Source organism: Myotis nattereri, assembly GCF_964212035.1.
Source record: "Myotis nattereri genome assembly, chromosome: 5".
In the NCBI taxonomy this organism is placed as follows: domain Eukaryota; kingdom Metazoa; phylum Chordata; class Mammalia; order Chiroptera; family Vespertilionidae; genus Myotis; species Myotis nattereri.
In genome coordinates this window covers 19,720,418-19,739,664 of record NC_138080.1, presented here as the reverse complement: position 1 = coordinate 19,739,664, position 19,247 = coordinate 19,720,418, and the positions used below count along the sequence as shown (strand labels likewise).

The 19,247-nt window shown below is 53.7% G+C and overlaps 1 protein-coding gene across 1 annotated transcript; it reads right to left on the bottom strand.

Annotated features, from left to right (window-relative positions):
• Positions 1–3,547: 3,547 nt before the first annotated feature.
• On the bottom strand, positions 3,548–13,201 carry USHBP1 (USH1 protein network component harmonin binding protein 1; the record flags this gene model as incomplete). Its single annotated transcript, XM_081093118.1, has 12 exons — positions 3,548–3,812; positions 4,043–4,165; positions 4,408–4,511; positions 5,240–5,458; positions 6,010–6,259; positions 6,764–6,931; positions 7,216–7,356; positions 7,534–7,670; positions 7,840–7,965; positions 12,263–12,689; positions 12,920–13,068; positions 13,148–13,201. The coding sequence occupies 12 exons, from the start codon at positions 13,199–13,201 to the stop codon at positions 3,623–3,625; spliced, it is 2,088 nt and encodes a 695-aa protein (XP_080949244.1). The 3' UTR covers positions 3,548–3,622.
• Between the last annotated feature and the right edge of the window lie 6,046 nt (positions 13,202–19,247).

Below are 19,247 nucleotides of genomic sequence, written 5' to 3'. Positions count from 1 at the left end.
GGGGCCTGCGGGGCCGCGGGCCGGCGCTTCCCGAGCTGCCGCCCCCGCTGCGGCCGCACACGCCAGGCCTGGGCCTGAGCTTGGGCCCAAGCCTCGCTCTCGCCGCCGCCGCCGCCGACCCCGTGCGCCGGCCTCGCGCTGCGGCCGGTTTGACACACAACGTTCCATTCGCGGGGCGGGCGCGGGGCGGGGGCGGGGGCAGGGGCGCGCGCCGCGGGCTGGGGGCGGGCGCTCGTTGCCCCGGCGACAGCCGCCCTTATAAGGGCATGGGTGGCCGTGCGCGGCGCCCGGCGCGGGCGGGAGGGGCGAGGGCGGAGCACCGGGCCGCTCAGCCTGACCCTTCCCCTCCCTCTCCCCCTGCAGGTCCCCGCCCCGTCCTCGCCCGCTCCAGCCTTAACCCCTGCCCGGCCGCGGCTGGAACCCGGGCAGCAGCTGCCCTCAGCCTTGCCGCAGCCTCGCCCAGACACCTTTTCAAGGCCCTCCCCTCCACCTCCTGTTTTGGAGGTTGCCTCGCTCCATTGCCCTCCGGGCGCCGCTCGGAAGCCCCACATTCCCGGCATAAGCAATAACGGGGGTCCAGTTGCAGCCGGGGGGCATGCCCATATGCAATACACGCGCACGCGCGCGCGCGCTCACACCCGTACCCCCTGGGGCATTGCACAGTTGCAAAATGGATTGTGTTTGCTTCCTCTTCCAGTAAGTCGCCGCGTCCGACCCCCACCCACCCAGTCTCTGCTTGGGCGAACACCTGGTGCTCGGAATATCCAGGGGGAAGGGATGTGGCGGTGGGACGCGAGGTCAGAGGGTCCCTCGCCAGAATTTCTGGCCTTTGGGAGCAGGTCGCCCACCGCCCCGCGAGGTTAGAGGCGACAGGAACGCCCACCACCCCTACCGGGGCCTGCCCCTTCCCCTTTAATTTCCTTTTTTCCCTGTGCTTTATAGAAAGGGCTTGGCCAGGCGGCCGGCTGGACTGCAGATGTCTCTCCCAGGCTCCCGGAGAGCTCTCCTCCCAGCTGCCGTCTGCCTGCAAAACCTCCCACAACCCCACCCAGACCCTGGACTAGGGCCAACCAGCATTTATTAAACACCTTTTGAATGCTCCCAGGCTGCTTCTGGCAAGAGAAGCAGGAGCCCCTAGCTCTGGGCTTAACTGTTGACGTTTAACCGGCTGGAAAAGCCCTTCCTTTCACCTTTCACCTTGGAGTCCCATAGGTCCAGTCGCCAAGCCTTTCTCCTGCCCTGCCCTACCCTGCCCAGAGCCAGGCACGAGGCCATGTGGCTGGGCTTGTGCGGGCTATAAAGGCAGGAAAGCAGTGCCCTCTGTCCCTGAGGCTCCAGTGCCCTCCCTTCTTGGGAAAGCCCCCCACCCCCCTCCAGAAAACATCTGAAGAAGCATCCTGGGAAGGAGGGGGTTGCTTAGAAATCTTGCAACATTTAAAAGGATACCAAGGCCTGGGGAAAGCCAACACAGTCCTCCAGCTCTGGGACTCTGGGCCTCCCAGGGTGGGTCGGGCTGGATGGAAGGTGGGGAAGGTTTCAACAGGTACAGAGAGCAAGAAGGACTAGGGTTAGACATGAGCAAGGACTTGCCATGCGTCTAACTAGAGTGGACTTCTGCCCTGTAAGCCTTGCTGGGGGAGGGGGACCTGGGTGGTTAGAGAGGACCCTTTGGTTCTGGGGCTGCCTGGGAATGATGTGGGGGTGCTGACTAGTTACTTGGGGTGAGGACAGGGATCCTAGTTCCCTGGCCTAGATCTTCCAGGATCCTTGATGGGGGAACAGGGGTTTCAGAAAGGGAGACTTAGATGGAAGGGAGAGAAGGATCAGGAAAGGGAATCAGAGTGGGGCTGGCGAAGGGAGAAGGCAGGGAATGGAGGTTTGAGACACAAGTCTGGGGCAGGGGGGCTCAGAAGTGACTGGCTGGGGCTGGATTGGAGCCTAAAGTTAGAAGATCTGCTGCAGATCCCAGACCCTCCAGTAGGTCCATCCCCAGGCGGCTGCCCTGCCCCCTGCCCAGCTCCACTGGCCATGCACCCCCTGGGGCCCCGCCTGCAAGTGGGGGTAGTCGAGGTCCAGATCCGCCCCCCTGACCCCTGCCCGTGGCCCCGCGGTGACATTTGACCTTGTGGCGGCTGAGGACCGGGGACAAAGAGGTCTGGGCCCATCTGCCACAGGGGCACCCGTGGGAACAGCCAGACCCCGCTCTGGGAGGCCTGGGAACCAGCCCCTGCTCCCTCCTCCAGCGCAGACTCCTTCCCCACCCCCCAACAGGTGACCTTGTCTCCTTTTGCCCCTCCCCCACGGGCTACCAGGTGGGACTGGGGGCTAAGGTCATTCTTGGACTCTTGGGAGGTGGGGAGAAGGACAAGAAGGTTGATAAGGTTGGCTCCTCTGCCCACCGCACGGGCGACATTGCCCGCCTCAGTTTCCCTGCTGTCTTCCAAGCCTGCCTCCGTCCAGAGAGAGTGCTCAGGGGTCTGAAGGTCAGCGGCCCCAGCACTCCCTGCGGCCTCTGCGGATCAGGAGGACCGGGTGCAGGCCAGGCCGCTGACTGACGCTGACCTCAGGCCTGTTTTGCCCTCCCCAGAGGCGGGCACCCGACACACACCAGCCCAGGTGCGGCCTGGGGAACGCCCCCAGCACCAGGCAGAGAACGAAAACCTGGCTAATCCCCAGTTTGGGTTTCAACTACCGCCCAGGAGGGGACAGCTGGCTACTAATCCCAGCCGGCTGGATCCAGCCCAGCCCTCCTTTTGCAACCCGGCCAAACCGGGTTGGAAGCGCGGGGAAGGGTGGCCTATGCAAATGAATGCTAATCAGATGCCTGTTATTAACCTGACACTAACACCTCCCACAGCTCCCTAGCCGCCTGGTGAAAGCTGGGATTTAGCCATCCACGTTCTCTAGGGCCTTGTGTTCACCATCAGCAGCAACTCTGAGCCCCTCAGCGCCTGCACTATAGGCCCCGAGTTTCTGCGCTCAGGTTTTTAAGCCCTTTGCCTTAGCTCCACATACTTTGCGTGCAAGTTCCAAAGCGGCATCTGACTCCTCCTCCCCCAACCTGCACCCCGAGGGCAATGCCCTTCCAGCAAACATTCCACACCCTGAACCATGGGGGCCCCAGTCGCCCTGGGACTTGAGCATCTTCCTCTCGAGAGCATTTGCCAGGCCAAACCTAGCATCTCCCAAGGGGGTGGGCAGGGGCAGGTGTGCCCTGCCACCCCCCACGCACACACCATGGACCCCTCCCTGGCTCCTGGAGACAGGCGAGAGTTGGAATTTCAGCTCTGGCTATGTAACTTCATTGACCCCTGAATCTCCCCAACCAGCCCTGGGGACCCTGCCCCCCCCCCCGACCTCCCCCCCTCCCCGGCCCAGGCTGCCTCTAGCATGACCCTGGCTGACCCCGTTCATATGCCCCATGGTGCCAGGCAGAAGACACCGAATCTTTTTCAAATGCTGGCCAACAACCCATGAGGACCCAGACACCCACGTAGCCTCATCACACCAAGCCAAACACCCATCAACATGCAAAGTCAGACCACATGACATCACTCCAGGAGATTTATGACAGGGCCTGCCACCACCGTCTGGTACATTTAGACACAGCCAGGCACAGGGCCTACAGAAAGGTCTCCCCCGGCCCGGGAGGTGAGCGGGGTGGCCTGGGCCTCCCCAGGACTCTTGTGGTGGCTTCCAGCACAGCCAGCTCCTCTGCCTGTCTGGCCTCCAGCAGTGTCACCTGCTGTTCCAGCTTTCTCCGTTGCTCTTCCTGCTTCCGTTGGGCTCCTCGGAAGGCCAGAACCAGGGCTCTGGAGGGGTGAGGGAGCTGAGCCAGGATATCGTCCCCCACCCCGCCCAAGACGGGGGCCATGTATTTCCTGACTGGGATCCCATTGTCACTCCGTAGGGGCTGACACAAACCAGGGCCGAGGGAGGGGTAGAATGGGCTGAACGTGCAGCCCACCTTATAGGAGGGAAGCTGAAGCCCATAAAGAGGGAGGAATGCTTCTGAGATCACCACGGGCAGGCGGGGACCCACCTGTGAGCCTTACATAAGTCGGTGTTCAGCTTGGCACTCTGAGCACGCCTGGCTCGTCCCTTCTTAGCGACCTGTTCCAGCTCTTCCCGAAGAAACTGCAGCTGCTCCCACAGGCCCAGGGCCCTGGTGCAGGAGTGAGGAGAGAAGGGCTCACAGCCAGAGCCAATCCTGTCTTCCTTCTGCCCACCCACCTGCCCACACTGTTTCCACGGGAGCACACCTGTACACAGGTGCACACCCAGGATACCGCTGCTGTACACACACACACACACACACACACACACACACACCCATGGGCTCTCTCATAGGAACCACCACCACCCTCTCAGGCCAACCATCCCCCAGCCCAGGACCCAGGCACACACCGGGCGAGTGATGCTGACAGTTCCTGAGCTAGGTCCTCCGGGTCCTGCACCTGCCCCACCTGGCCTCCATCAATGCCCCTGCTGCCTCCAGGGACTGCAAGGCCCTGAAGGAAGCAGAGGGGAGGGACGTGACATTGGCCTAGGCCAAGTGTGTGCCGAGTTCGAGCTGGGTGTTGATGTCCAGACTGGTAGCGATAGTCCTTTGCCCTCACAGCGCTCCCAGTCTCATGAGATGCCCAGTAAGGGTAAAATGACTCCCTAACAAGGGAAGTAAATAACACGAGACCTCACCTAAAAGGCAGTTCAGAAGGGCTTCCTGAGGGAGGTGATATTTAAACTCAGGCCTCCAGGAGGTCAAGGACTTAACTAGATAAAGCAGTGACCCCTGTTCCTGGCAGGGGCACAGCAGATACAAAGGCTTAGAGGTGGAAGAGATGATTCAGAGGAGGGTTCTAGAAGCCACGGAAGGCTTTAAGCAGAGGGCAGACATGACTGACAGAAAAGGGGCGGGGTGGGAGGATTCCGGGAGGGAGCTAGAACCAAAATTTAGGAAGAGATGCAGCATGGGCTGGGGCTTTGGGAAGAGGGGCGAGGTGAGTAGGCGGGGAGATGGGAGTGAGGAGGGGCAGGTTTGAAGGGAAGACACGAAGCCCCGGGGGCTGATTGGGCTCCACACCCTCCCAAAAAGACCCCAGAGTACAAAGTGTGAACTTTAACCTGCAGCTCCCCATTCAACTCATTTCTTCGTGCAGAAATGGACGCCGAGGCTTGGCCAGAGACAGCCAGCCAGCGGGGTGCTGCTCTCCCTCCTGGGTCCAGCGGAGCCGCTCACCTGGCACCAGGCCTCCTCATCCCCGCTGCTCCCGCCACTGCTGCCACCACCGCTGCTGGCGGCCCCGCGCGCCTGAAGCTGCGCCCGTTCCCACTGCAGCTGCTCCAGCAGGAGCCTGTGGACCGGGCCCTGGGCTCGGAGGGCCGCCTCCCGCAGCTCCAGACCCCGCTTCTCCCGCCGCACCAGCTGCAGCCTCAGCGCCAGGTCCTCCAGGGTCTCCTGAGAAACCAAGGAAAGGGCGAAGCATCTGTGCCGCTAGGGTCAACGTCTGGGGAAACTGAGGTCCCAGGAGGCACCCACTGAGGCTGGTCAAGCGAGAACTCAAGCCCTCACCGTGACCTGGTGTGGTGAGAAATATCTTCCTCCCACCAGAACTGCCGCTGTAGATGTGGCAGTTCAGAGAGGGCAAGTAGTTTCGACAAGGTCAAGTAACAGCTCAGTGGAAGGGTCTGGAGTTTCTCCAAGTCCAGAACCTCAGGTCTCTCCCACCAGGCTAGAGAGCTCAGATGGCGTCTCCTGCCCCATTATTTTCCATACGAAGGGCATTTTGGAAAGCCGTATGCCAAGTCTTATGAGGAACTGAATTCCAAAGGACAAACTCCTATTCATCCCTCAAAACTCCAGCCCCGATTCTCCTCCCTCCAGGAAGCCTGCCCCTAGCCCAGCAGAGCTTTTCCTCGCTACTTGGTCACCTAATCACATCCCTCATCCTCACCAGAGGGTTTTGTCCCACCAGGAAGGACCGGCACAGTGACCCCGCCTGTGTGTACCCGTGTGGCCTCCAGGTCCTGCTGGATCCGCCTCTTCTCCAGCCGGGGCAGGGCTGGGCCAGGTTGAGTCTCCAGAATGGCCTGCACCAGGGCTTCTGCATGGGGCAGAGTGGGCATGGGTGCCAAGGTGGGGCCAGGCTCTGGGAGAATCTTCACCAGAGCACGGCGCTCCTGGAGACGCTGGACATAGCCCCGGAGCTGGAGAGCCACCTCCTGGAGTGTGGGCCCATCCACACTGCTGCCCTCAGGGCTATAGAAAACAGAAGAGGGGCCTGTGTCAACACCGGCAGGCACGGTTGTACTAACTTCATGCCAACCCTGGTGGGCTCCATCCTCTTTCATCTCACTGTCCATGATGGATCCTATGCCATCTGTGGTGGGCACTGTCACACTAACATGACGTGCACTATAATGTAAACCCCAGTGGGTACTGTTATCCATCGAGACAACATGGTGAACACCATCCCACCAACACAACAGACATCACCACTCAGCTTGCCAGCCCTGTTTGGCAGCAGGCCAACCTGACTAAGCGCGGTCATGCCAGTTATAATCAGTGGGCATCGATGTTCATGCCAATCCTGGTGGGTACTAGATCAACCTCCATGACTGTCAACTACCATGACAAATTTGTTGAGTAGCAACCAGCCAATTCCAGTCAGGTCTCCCCAGGGTCAGCTCTGGGAGCCAGCCCCATTCTCCAATCAGGACCCCATTTACTAGCTTGCCCAGTTCCGGGGGTTCCCAGGAGTACCTTGGCTGGGGGTCCCACAGTGTTTCTCCATCCATGACAGCCTCCTCTTGAGCTAGCAGCCTCTGAGCCTCCTTCTCAGCTGCCTCCACATCACTCCTGGGGACTTCTGCTCCTGAGTCTGCCTCCTGGAGCGTGAGCAGGACTCTGTACACTTCCTCACAGTGCTCACTGTGGGACATTAGTTCTGAGTGCTCTGGGACACTCAGCCCCATCTTTCCGTGTCAGGGGTGTTTTCACCTGCTCCTGGGTCTCTCATATCTCCCTGGCCCCCACCCCCAGAGGGCATGCGAACCTCTTCAGCATCCTTGGACTCAAATTGCCTTCAATTAATTTTCATGGTGAGAGAAAGTGCTTTCCTGAAAGGGTCCTGCCTCTCTTTGTGGATCAGGGCCATCCTCTAAATGTACCCATTCTCTTCCCAGCCATTGACATAATGGGAAGGATGCACTGACCTATATTGCAAGGCCAGACGTAGTGCTGTGGCCTCAGCCTCCCACTGGCCTAGCTGCATGCTGAGGCCCTCACACCGGCCCTTGTATCCCTGGAGCACAGCAGACAGCAGACGGTTAAAGCATTTGAGCTTCTCGATGCTTCTGCCTCCAAAGACAGGGAAGAGAAAAAAATGAGAGACTTCACAGGGCAGTCAGAACCTTATCGATTTCCATTCTCCTCCCCCACCCTCACCCCCATTTCAGCTCCAGACTCTTGGGTTTATATCCTAGCAAAGCAGGTGCAGGTGCCCTTAAGAGCTCAACATTTGTGTCTCTTACCCCTGGAGCTGCTCCATCTGAGCTTCCACAATGTGCATCTCAGGGGCAAGGGGCTGGTTGGGGAGAGGCCCAAGGATCTGGGCACTGGAATCACTCTGGAGGCGCCGGAGCAGGGGGTGAGACAGGGAGAAGGGATCCTGCCAGCAAGAGGGGACTTGATTCACTCAGATTGGCATCAAGAGCCTAGTACTATGGGTTTAAGCTTTTCCAAGCCCAGAAGCTGTTGGATCACATGGCCAGGTTTGGGTCTCACTGCCCCGAACCCTAAGGATCTCAAATAAGTGGTTTTGAGTTTCCTACACTCACCTGAGTGGTCCAGGGTTCCCTGACAGTCCCAGAGCTGCTGGAACTGCTGCCCAAGCCATCCACTTGGCTTTGAGAGGGAGGTGGCAAGGGCTCCAGCCTCAGCAGGGAGTCCTGCAGCTCCTGGACCTGGTGGGGTTATGGGAAATGTCAGGCCTGGGGCCCCCAAATGCCCACCTGTTCTTGGGGCAGTGGCAAGAGCCCCAGATACTCACTGCACCAAATTCCTCACTATAAAAGCTTGGGCTACTTAGCCACCCAAGACTTCTCTTTTTTTAGATGTACAGATAGCCAACAGGTACATGGAAAGGTGCTCAACATCACTAATCATCCGGGAAATGCTCTCAAAACTACAATGAGAATGACCTCACACCTGTTAGGATGTCTATTATAAAAAAGACAAGAAATGACCTGGCTGGTGTGGGATGCTGATCTGGATTCCTGGTTGGGGGCATGTAGGAGGCAGTCGATCGATGTTCAGCTCTCACATCAATGTTTCTCTCTCTCCCTCTTCCTTCCTCTCTCTCTCTCAAAATCAATAATTTTTTTTATGTTTTATTGATTTTTTACAGAGAGGGAGAGAGATAGAGAGTCAAACATCAATGAGAGAGAAACATCGATCAGCTGCCTCCTGCACACTCCCCACTGGGGATGTGCCCGCAACCAAGGTACATGCCCTTGACTGGAATCGAACCTGGGACCCTTCAGTCCGCAGGCCGATGCTCTCTCCACTGAGCCAAACAGTTAGGGCAGGGGTCCTCAAACTTTTTTAAACAGGGGGTCAGTTCATTGTCCCTCAGACCATTGGAGGGCCGGACTATAGTGTAAAAAAAAACTATGAACAAATTCCTATGCACACTGCACATATCTTATTTTGAAGTAAAAAAAACAAAACAGGAACAAATACAATATTTGTATTTGCATGTGGCCCGCGGGCCGTAGTTTGAGGACGCCTGGGTTAGGGCATCAATAATTTTTTTTTAAAAAATAATAAGAGCCAGCCCTGGCCAGGTAGCCCAATTGATTAAAGTGTCCCAATCCGCCGGAGCCGGTTTGGCTCAGTGGATGGAGCGTCGGCCTGCGGACTGGGGGGTCCCGGGTTCGATTCCGGTCGAGGGCATGTACCTGGGTTGCGGGCACATCCCCAGTGGGAGATGTGCGGGAGGCAGCTGATCGATGTTTCTCTCTCGTCGATGTTTCTGGCTCTCTGTCTCTCTCCCTTCCTCTCTGTAAAAAATCAATAAAATATATTTTAAAAAAAATAAATAAATAAATAAAGTGTCCCAATCCACCAATGTTGAAGGTTTGATCCCCAGTCAGGGCACATACAAGAATCAAACAATGAATGTGTAAATAAGTGTAACAATAAATAGATGTTTCTCTCTATATATTTCTCCCCCCTCTCTAAAATCAATACAAACTTTTAAAAATTAAAAATAGCCCTGGCCAGTAGTTGGTTAAGCATTGTCCCGTGCACCAAAGGTTGGGGTTTGATTTCCAGTCAGAGCACATATCCAGGTTGCAGGTTTGATCCCCGGTCGGAATGTGTGCTAAAAGCAGCCAATCAATGTTTCTCTCTCTCTCTCTCTCTCTCCCTCTCTCTCTCTCTCTTCCTCTATCTTTTCCTCTCTCTCTCAAATCAATAAAAACATTTTTTTTAAAAGATAAGAAATAATGCCCTGGCTGGTTTGGCTCAGTGGATGGAGCATTGGCCTGTGGACTGAGGGGGTCCCGGGTTCGATTCTGGTTGGGGGCACATGCCTGGGTTATGGGCTCAATCCCCAGTGCGAGGGTTTGCGGGAGGCGGCTGTTTGGTGATTCTCATCATTGATGTTTCTATCTCTCTCTTCGTCTCCCTTCCTCTCTGAAATCAATAGAAATACTTTTTTAAAAAAAAGATAAGAAATAAGTGTTGGTGAGGATGTGGAGAAAAGGGAACCCTGGCGCACTATTGGGACTATAAGCAGTATGGAGGTTCCTCAAAAAAACTTAAGAATTGCCCAGCCAGTGTGACTCAGAGGTTGAGCATCGACCCATGAACCAGGAAGTCCGGGTCAGGGCACATGCCTGGGTTGCGGGTTCAATCCCCAGTGTGGGGAAAATCAATAAAAATAAATTTTAGTCTGGCCAGCGGGGCTCAGTGGTTGAGCATCCACCTAGGAACCAGAAGGTCACAGTTCGATTTCCAGTCAGGGCACATGCCCGGGTTGTGGGCTCGATCCCCAGTGTGGGGCATCCAGGAGGCAGCCAATCAATGATTCTCTCTCATCATTGATGTTTCTACCTTTCCCTCACTCTCCGTTCCTCTCTGAAATCAAATATATATATATATATATATATATATATATATATATATATATATTAAAAGAATGCTTATTTTAAAAAATGAACAGATAGGCACTGGCCAAGTAGCTTAGTTGGTTAGTGTCCTCCTGATATGCCAAGGTTGAGGGTTTGATCCCTAGTCAGGACACATACAAGAATCAACCAATTAATTTATAATAATAAAAACATGCTAATTAGACTAGACAGCCAAACGACCTTCCGGACAACCTTCTGGACGAAGCTGGGGCTGCGAGGGCTGAGCCCCTTGCACAAATTTCATACATCAGGCCTCTAGTGCATAAATAAGTGGAACAACTAATAGGTGTTTCTCCTTCTCTCTCACATCAATAAATAAAATTTTTAAAAATATATTTCTTTATTGACTTCAGAGAGGATGGGAGAAGGAGAGAGAGATAGAAACATCAATGATGAGAGAGAATCATTGATTGGCTGCCTCCTGCACACCCCCCACTGGGGAACGAGCCCGCAACCCAGGCATGTGCCCTTGGCCAGAATTAAACCTGAGACCCTTCAGTCTGCAGGCTGATGCTCTATCCACTGAGCCAAGCCGGCCAGGGCAATCAATAAAAATTTTAATAAATAAAATAAATAAAAACAAACAAACTTCTCTTTTCCAGTTGGGGAATGGGCCCCATGCTGTAGGGGAATGGGCCCCACCCTTTGCTCTGGGTTCCCTAAGTCCCAGTCTTGCCAGCTGTAGATGACGCCTGCTCCCTGCAACTGCTGTCACCCACATGGCTTTAATCCACACGCTGAGGAGGCCTCTGGCCTTCACGCCCGAACCTGCCAGCTCCACCTCCAACATCACCCATAATTTGCTCACTTCCCACCACCTCCACAACGTCCACCATCTGGTGTCTGGACTCGTGCCTCCTCCTGAATCTCCAGGATTTCACCCTTGCTCCCCACATGCTGTTCCTCTCACTACAACCAAGAGGTGACTTGTGAACACCTGCGTCAGGTGGCCACCCTCCCCTGCTCAGAGCCCTCCCTGGCTCCCACTGCACTCAGAGCGAAAACTCAAATCCTACAGCCCACAGGGCTCTGCAGGAGCCGCCTGGCACCTCCCTGCTCTCGTCTCCTCCCACAACCTCCACACTGGCCTTCTCACTGCTCCTCAAACTTGCCCCTCACACTCCCACTTCAGGGCCTTTGCATATGCTCTTCCCTCTGCCTGGCATGGCCACTGACCAGATCTTTGCCTGGCTCCTCCCTCACCCCCACCTGGTCCTTATTCAAGTGTCACCTCCTACCTCAGGGGTGGGGAACTTCATTTGGTCTGGCCCTGCCAAGGCATTAGGGGTGAGTTAATTAAATGTTTGACCAGATAGCAGGTTAATTTTTAAGTTGATAATTCTGTATGGCCTGTGAATGATGCCATAAATACCCAAATGGCCCTTGGCAGAGAAAAGGTTCCACACTCCTATTCTAAGTAATCACCTTAATTAAGATCGCAAGGGCTGAAACCGGTTTGGCTCAGTGGATAGAGCGTCGGCCTGCGGACTGAAAGGTCCCAGGTTCGATTCCGGTCAAGGGCATGTACCTGGGTTGTGGGCATATCCCCAGTAGGAGATGTGCGGGAGGCAGCTGATCGATGTTTCTCTCTCATCGATGTTTCCGACTCTCTATCTCTCTCCCTTCCTCTCTGTAAAAAATCAATAAAATATATATTTTTTAAAAAATCGCAAGGGACCTGCCCTAGCTAGTCTGGCTCAGTGGATAGAGCGTCGGCCTGCAGACTGAAGGGTCCCAGGTTCGATTCTGGTCAAGTGCACATGCCTGGGTTGCGGACTTGATCCCCAGTAGGGGGTGTGCAGGAAGGCAGCCAATCAATGATTCTCTCTCATCATTGATGTTTCTATCTCTCTCTCCCTCTCCCTTCCTCTCTGAAATCAATAAAATATATATATACATATATTATCTAAAATTAAAAAAAAGATTGCAAGGGACCTGTGCCTTTGGGGGCTCAGCAGTCAATGCTGCATAAGTTTTTCCAATGAACCAATGATTGAGCATCTCCTATGCCAGGCTGCCTCCTTCCTCAGACATTGAGCCCTGGGAGGCAGGGATGCCCACTCACCTCTCTCTGCAGCGTCTCCTTCTCTCCCTGGAGGGCCTCCAGGGAGGCCTGCATGTGGATTAGCTCGTCCTCACGGCTGCCCAGGGCCAAACGTAGCCAGGCGTTCCTTTCTGCCAGGTGGGCCACCTCCCGCTGGCAGCCCCCTGCCCCCTCCAGCTCCAGGCAGGGCCTTGGTTCCCCCTGGATTCTGCCCTCCATCTCCACTGGCCCAGGACGGCTGAGGGGCTGGCAGCGCCAGGCGGCAGCTGCAGCCTCCAGGGAGCTCAGAGCATGCTGGAGAGTCTGAAACACGTCGGGGGCCCCGGGTGCAGAGAGGACAGCCTCCTCAGCCTCTGGGGCATGGTGGGCTTCTTCTGTAGGCTCATGGGGCCCATCGAGGGCTGGGGCCAGCCCCCTGCCAGAGTCCCCATCAGCCTCTTTGTCAGTTCTGTGAAGTGAGCGATGGAAGTTTCTGGAAATGGGGATATCTGGGGCGTCTGGCACACAGGGGGTGTGTGTTAACACTGGCGGTGCATTATGCAGGGCCTTAAGAATCAGGCTGCGGCAGGCGATGGGAAGCCATGGTGTGCGTGTGAGCAGGGGAGGTGGTAGGGGGCACAAGCAGAGCTCTGGGGAGGAAAGAGCTGGAGTGGGAGACACGGACCAAGCGGGCCTTACCTGCTCCTCAGGCCTTGCCCACTCCCCTCTGCCTCAGGGCCCAGCAGCCCAGGCTTGCAGCTTTCCTGAGACGGCACCGGGCCCAGCTCAGAGCTTCCGCTGGCTGCCTCGGCCTCCTCTGAACTCTCAGCCACAGGGTCCAGCTCACCCTGCGAAGGACCATCAGGGCTCTGAGCTCCCAGCAAGGGGGCCGCTGAGCTGGCTGTGGCAGGGAGCAGGGACACTTACAGGTGGAGCATGTCTCCCTCGCCGGCTTCGGGGCCGTGAGGCCCGGGCACTCATTGCTGTCCACAGATCAGGGTCTTCTGAAACCCCTCCCTTGTCCCCCCCTAAAACCACAGCCTGATCTCAGCTCTTGCCTTTGTTGTCCTGGCAGATAACAGCCTCGATTTCCCCTTCTGTGAAATGGGCATTGATGTCTCCCCTCCAGAAGGAGTCCTGAGGAATCAATGTTGATGTGGCACGTTTCAACGCCTCTGTTGACAGACAGCTCACTACCTACCAAGGCTGCCCTGACCGCCCCCTTCTCTTCTGCCTCCTTTAATTTTCACTGCCTTGGTGCTCCCCTCCCTCCTCCATCTGGGCCTAGGATGAGGACTTCAAGAGTCCTCTCTTAAAAAAAAAAAAAGAGTCCTTTCTCCTCCCCAGCACCCTCCCTAACCAGAGGACCCGATCCTGGGGTTGGATCCCCTCAGCCCACTCCACTTCTCTGTCCCTCCGGGAGCACCTTGTCAGAGGCCTGAGTCCCTGGACACTCTTGGGGTCACTGGCCACTGCCCGCTCAGGCCAGGGCTGCCCAGGCTGGCCTGGGAGGGGCCGGGAAACAGGAAGCCCCCTCCCCTGGTCACATGACTTGTTATTGTTCAGTTTCCTTTTCGAGGACAATGCCTCCCTCCAGTCCCAGCAGGGACATGTGTCCAGCTCCTGAGACGTCTGTCCCTCCTCACCTCAGCCTCCAAGGCCACGGCACTTCTGCCTCCAAGCCTCCATTTCCTTCTGTGTAAAATGGGGAGTAAATATAGCATTTACCTACAGTGCCATGGAGTTTTTTGTTTTTTTGTTTTTTAAGGAGAAGAAAAAAAAAAGAAGTTTATTGAAAGCATACGAAAATCCTGCCAGAATCAAGAAAACACTAAATAGCCAGAACTTACAAAGACTAGGAGCTGGCTCTGGCCAGGTAGCTGAGTTGGTTGGAGCATCATCCTGTGCCGCGAAGGGTTGTGGGTTCCATTCCCAGTCAAAACGCACACCTAGATTGCAGGATGGGTACAGGAGGTATCCGATCAGTCTTGCCTGTTTTATTTGCCCAGCACTTGACAAGTGCTCAATATCTTTTTCTTCTTCTTCCTCTTCTTAAAGGATACCTTTCAGCATTTCATGTAATACTGGTTTGGTGGTGATGAACTCCTTTAGCTTTTCCTTATCCGTGAAGCTCTTTATCTGACCTTCAGTTCTGAATGATAGCTTTGCTGGGTAAAGTAATCTTGGTTGTAGGTTCTTGGTATTCATCACTTTAAATATTTCTTGCCACTCCCTTCTGGCCTGTAAAGTTTCTGTTGAGAAATCAGCTGCAGTCGTATGGGTATTCCCTTGTAGGTAACTGAGTTTCTTTCTCTTGCTGCTTTTAAGATTCTCTTTGTCTTTTGTTCTTGGCATTTTAATTATGATGTGTCTTGGTGTGGTCCTCTTTGGATTCCTTCTGTTTGGGGTTCTCTGTGCTTCCTGGACTTGTAAGTCTATTTCTTTCACCAGGTGGGGGAAGTTTTCTGTCATTATTTCTTCAAATAAGTTTTCAATATCTTGGCTCTCTCTCTTCTTGTGTCATGGAGTTTTAACAAACAATTTGCGTGTGGCCAGGCAACATCAGGGAAATGAATCACAACACACTCTTTTTTTTTTTTTTTTTTTTAAATTTCAGAGAGGAAGGGAGAGGGAGAGAGAGAGCAGCATCAATGATGAAAAAGAATTTGATCAGCTGCCTCCTTCACGCTCCCTACTGGGGATGGAGCCTGCAACCCGGGCATGTGCCCTGACTGGGAATGGAACCATGGCCTCCTAGTTCATAGGTCGATGCTCAACCACTGAGCCACACCGGCCGGGCACAACATGCACTCCTTGTGCTCTATCACCAGTCCATGTCTGCTTCCTCTGCCAGCTGCTGTTTCTCCTACAAAATGCTGAATTCCTCAGAGCTACATGGTTTTTACATCCTGCCCACTTTCCTGCATCCACCTGTAATGGGCTTTCTTGTCTTCACCCATAATTACAGTCCACGCCTCTCTTGTCCCACCTTGAGGCCAGCCCAGCCCCCCACCCCTGTCCACTCCCTTCCCCGCCCAGGCCCCAGAGACAGAGATCTGATTATTCGCTTCCCTTGCTCACACTCCCTCCTTGGCTCCTCAGTGCCCTTGGGAAACATTTCAAGCTCTCCACCCTGGCATTCAAAGCCCTTCAAAATTGTACGTGCGCCCTGACCGGTTTGGCTCAGTGGATAGAGCATCGGCCTGCGGACTCAAGGGTCCCGTGTTCGATTCTGGTCGAGGGCATGTGCCTTGGTTGCCGGCACATCCCCAGTGGGGAGTGTGCAGGAGGCAGCTGATCAATGTTTCTCTCTCATCGATGTTTCTGGCTCTCTATCCCTCTCCCTTCCTCTCTGTAAAAAATCAATAAAATACTAAAAAAAAAATTGTACGTGCTGCTTGCACCTATGTAGGCTCCATGCTATAGCCATGATGGCCCCCTCCACAAACAGCGGAAGGTTCTCCGCTCTCTCACACCCCCAGGCCTTTGGCCATGCCGTAACCTCGGCCTGAAACACCCTGTCCTTCGTTCTGCAGTTGGATTAAATGTGCAGAGACTGGAGTAGCCTGAATCCTCCCAGCCCCACTGACAGATGCTAGGAGGTTGGACCTTCCTGCTTATGGAGAGAGAGAAATTGTACTTCTCTGACTTGAGTACCCAGGGAAATTGACATCCTCACTCTTTCTTTCTTTTTTTAAAAAAAATTTTGGTAACCTTTAATACAGTTAGTTTCTCTTTTATGTTTTAAATATATTTCTTTATTGATTTCAGAGAGGAAGGGAAAGGGAGAGAGAGAGAGAGAGAAATATCAATGATGAGGGAGAATCATTGATCAGCTGCCTCCTGCACGTCCCCTACTGGGGATCGAGCCCTCAACCCAGGCATGTGATCTTTTGCAGGCCGGCGCTCTATCCACCGAGCCAAGCCGGCTAGGGCACAGAAACATTCTTTTTTTAAAAAAATATATTATATTGATTTTTTACAGAGAGGAAGGGAAAGGGACAGAGAGTCAGAAACATCGATGAGAGAGAAACATCGACCAGCCGCCTCCTGCACACCTCCTACTGGGGATGTGCCCGCAACCAGGGTACATGCCCCTGACCGGAATCGAACCTGGGACCCTTCAGTCCGCAGGCTGATGCTCTATCCACTGAGCCAAACCGGTCTGGCAACACAGATACATTCTTGACAATGAAGTCCACGTTGTCCTCAGGAAGAGTGTCACTCAATACTTCATGGTTCATTTCAACACTTTAATTTACTTCCATTGTAACACTGACTGGAGCAAAGGTGACCACCAGGCCAGGCTGGAGAATGCTAGTCTCTGCTCAGCCCACAGGGACAGCATCGACATTACGGATTTTGGAGCCATCTGGAGGGGCAGGCACAAGGGCTTGTCAGTTAGATGAGTTGGTGGCAAGATGCAATGCAGCTTCAAGCACGATTCCCCTGGTGTTGCCATCTTTACCGGTGACTTTCCAGCCCTTGAACCAAGGCATGTCAGTACCTGGCTCCAGCATGTTCTCATCATTCCAACCAGAAATTGGCACCACGGCTACAGGTTCAGGGTTGTAGCTAATTTTCCTAATGTAGGTGCTCACTTCATTTGCTATTTCCTTGTATCTCTTCTGACTGTAGGATGGCTCAGTGGAATCCATTTTGTTAACACCAACAATTACTTGTTTCACATCCAATGTGTAAGCCAGAAGGGCATGCTCACAGGTTTGCCCATTCGTGGAGTTATCAGCTTAAAATTCGCTAACACCAGCAGCAATAATCAGAACAGCATAGTCAGCCTGAGATGTGCCTGTAATCATGTTTTTTTTATTTTTTTATTTATTTCTAACATATATTTTATTGATTTTTTACAAAGAGGGAGAGGGATAGAGCATTAGAAAGATTGATGAGAGAGAAACATTGACCAGCTGCCTCCTGCACAACCCCTACCGGGGATGTGCCCGCAACCAGGGTACATGCCCTGGACCAGAATCGAACCTGGGACCCTTCAGTCCGCAGGCCGACGCTCTATCCACTGAGCCAAACCGGTTAGGGCCATGTTTTTTAAAATATATATTTTTATGCCGAAACCGGTTTGGCTCAGTGGATAGAGCGTCGGCCTGTGGACTGGGGGGTCCCGGGTTCGATTCCGGTCAAGGGCATGGGCCTGGGTTGCAGGCGCGTCCCCGGTGGGGGATGTGCAGGGGGCAGCTGATCGATGTTTCTGACTCTCTATCTCTCTCCCTTCCTCTCTGTAAAAAATCAATAAAATATATTTTAAAATATATATATATATATTTTTATTTATTTCCGAGAGGAAGGGAGAGGGAAGATAAGAAATGTCAATGATGCCTCCTGCACGCCCCCTACTGGGGATCGAGCAACAGCCGGGGCATGGGCCCTTGAGCAGAATCAAACCCGGGACCTTTCGATCCACAGGCGGATGCTCTATCCACTGAGCCAAACCGGCTGGGGCATGTAATCATGTTTTTTATAAAGTCTCCGTGTCCTGGGGCATCAATGATGGTCACATAATACTAACCGGTCTCAGTTTTCACAGGGAGGTGTCCATGGTGATACCACACTCAGGTTCAGCTTTTAGTTTATTTAGCCAAGACCCAGGCATACTTGAAGGAGCCCTTTCCCATCTCAGTAGCTTCCTCACATGTTTGGTATTTCTTTTGCCCATCCCACCACACTTGTAGATCAGATGACCAGTAGTGGTAGACTTGCCAGAATCTGCGTGTCCAACGATAATGATGCTGATGTGAGTCTTTTCCTTCCCCATGTTGGCTTCCATTTAGCAGCGGCTTTCCTGACACCTGTGTTCTGGTGGCAAACCCTTTGCAGAAAAGTCAGAGTAGATTTTAAATAGTTTTGGGGCTAAGGGAAGAAGTGTGCATGGAAAAGGAAGGGTGGTTTGAAATAGTTCCGGCTTATTTTTTAATTTTTTTAAATTGAACTTATTGGAATCACGTTGGTTAATAAAATTATATAGGTTTCAGGTGTACAATTCTATAACACATCATCTCTATATTGTATTGTGTGTTCACCACAAGTCAGCCTTCTGTCTTAGCATTTCTTAAAAATATATACTTTATTGATTTTTTACAGAGAGGAAGGGAGAGGGATAGAGAGTTAGAAACACCGATGAGAGAGAAATATTGATCAGCTGCCTCCTGTGCACACCCTACTGGGGATGTGCCTGCAACCAAGGTACATGCCCTTGACCGGAATCAAACCTGGGACCCTTGAGTCCGCAGGCTGACGCTCTATCCACTGAGCCAAACCGGTTACGGCTTTTTTTCTTTTCTTTTTTAAAAATATATTCTATTGATTTTTTACAGAGAGTAAGGGAGAGGGATAGAGAGTCAGAAACATTGATGAGAGAGGAACATCGATCAGCTGCCTCCTACACACCCCCTACTGGAGATGTGCCTGCAACCAAGGTACATGCCCTTGACTGGAATCAAACCTGGGACCCTTCAGTCCACAGGCTGACACTCCATCCACTGAGCCAAACCGGTTGGGGCAGTATTTTTTATTTTTGCAAATATATATAAAATCAGCATTAAGTAATTGGGAGGGGCCTTGGGCCTGCGCCACGCCCACCTCAGGCCGCAAAACCCCGCCCCTCTCCCACAAATCAGCCGCGCCTGTTCTAAATCCCGCCCCCCAAATAAATAAATAAATCCCGCCCAATCCTGTCCCACGCAGCCTTTTACACTGCAGCTAGGCCCTCTCCATCCCGCTGAGCCTGGCCCACGAAAGCCCACTGTCCTCGGCTCATCCCAGCCTATGCCTAGAACCGCGGAACAGCGTAGTCTGATTCCGCCGAAATAAAAACTCCGCCTCATTTAGCTTTTACCCAATCAGAGTCAAGATCCCGCCCTACGTAGCCCTTCGCCACCTACCAAACCTCACCCCTAGCGAAGCACCAGCCTATCAGCTTCCGAGACTCTTCAGCCTGGGCCAGGTCACCGTTCCACGCGCCCCGCGGGCCGCCGGACTACATTTCCCAGAAGGCGCC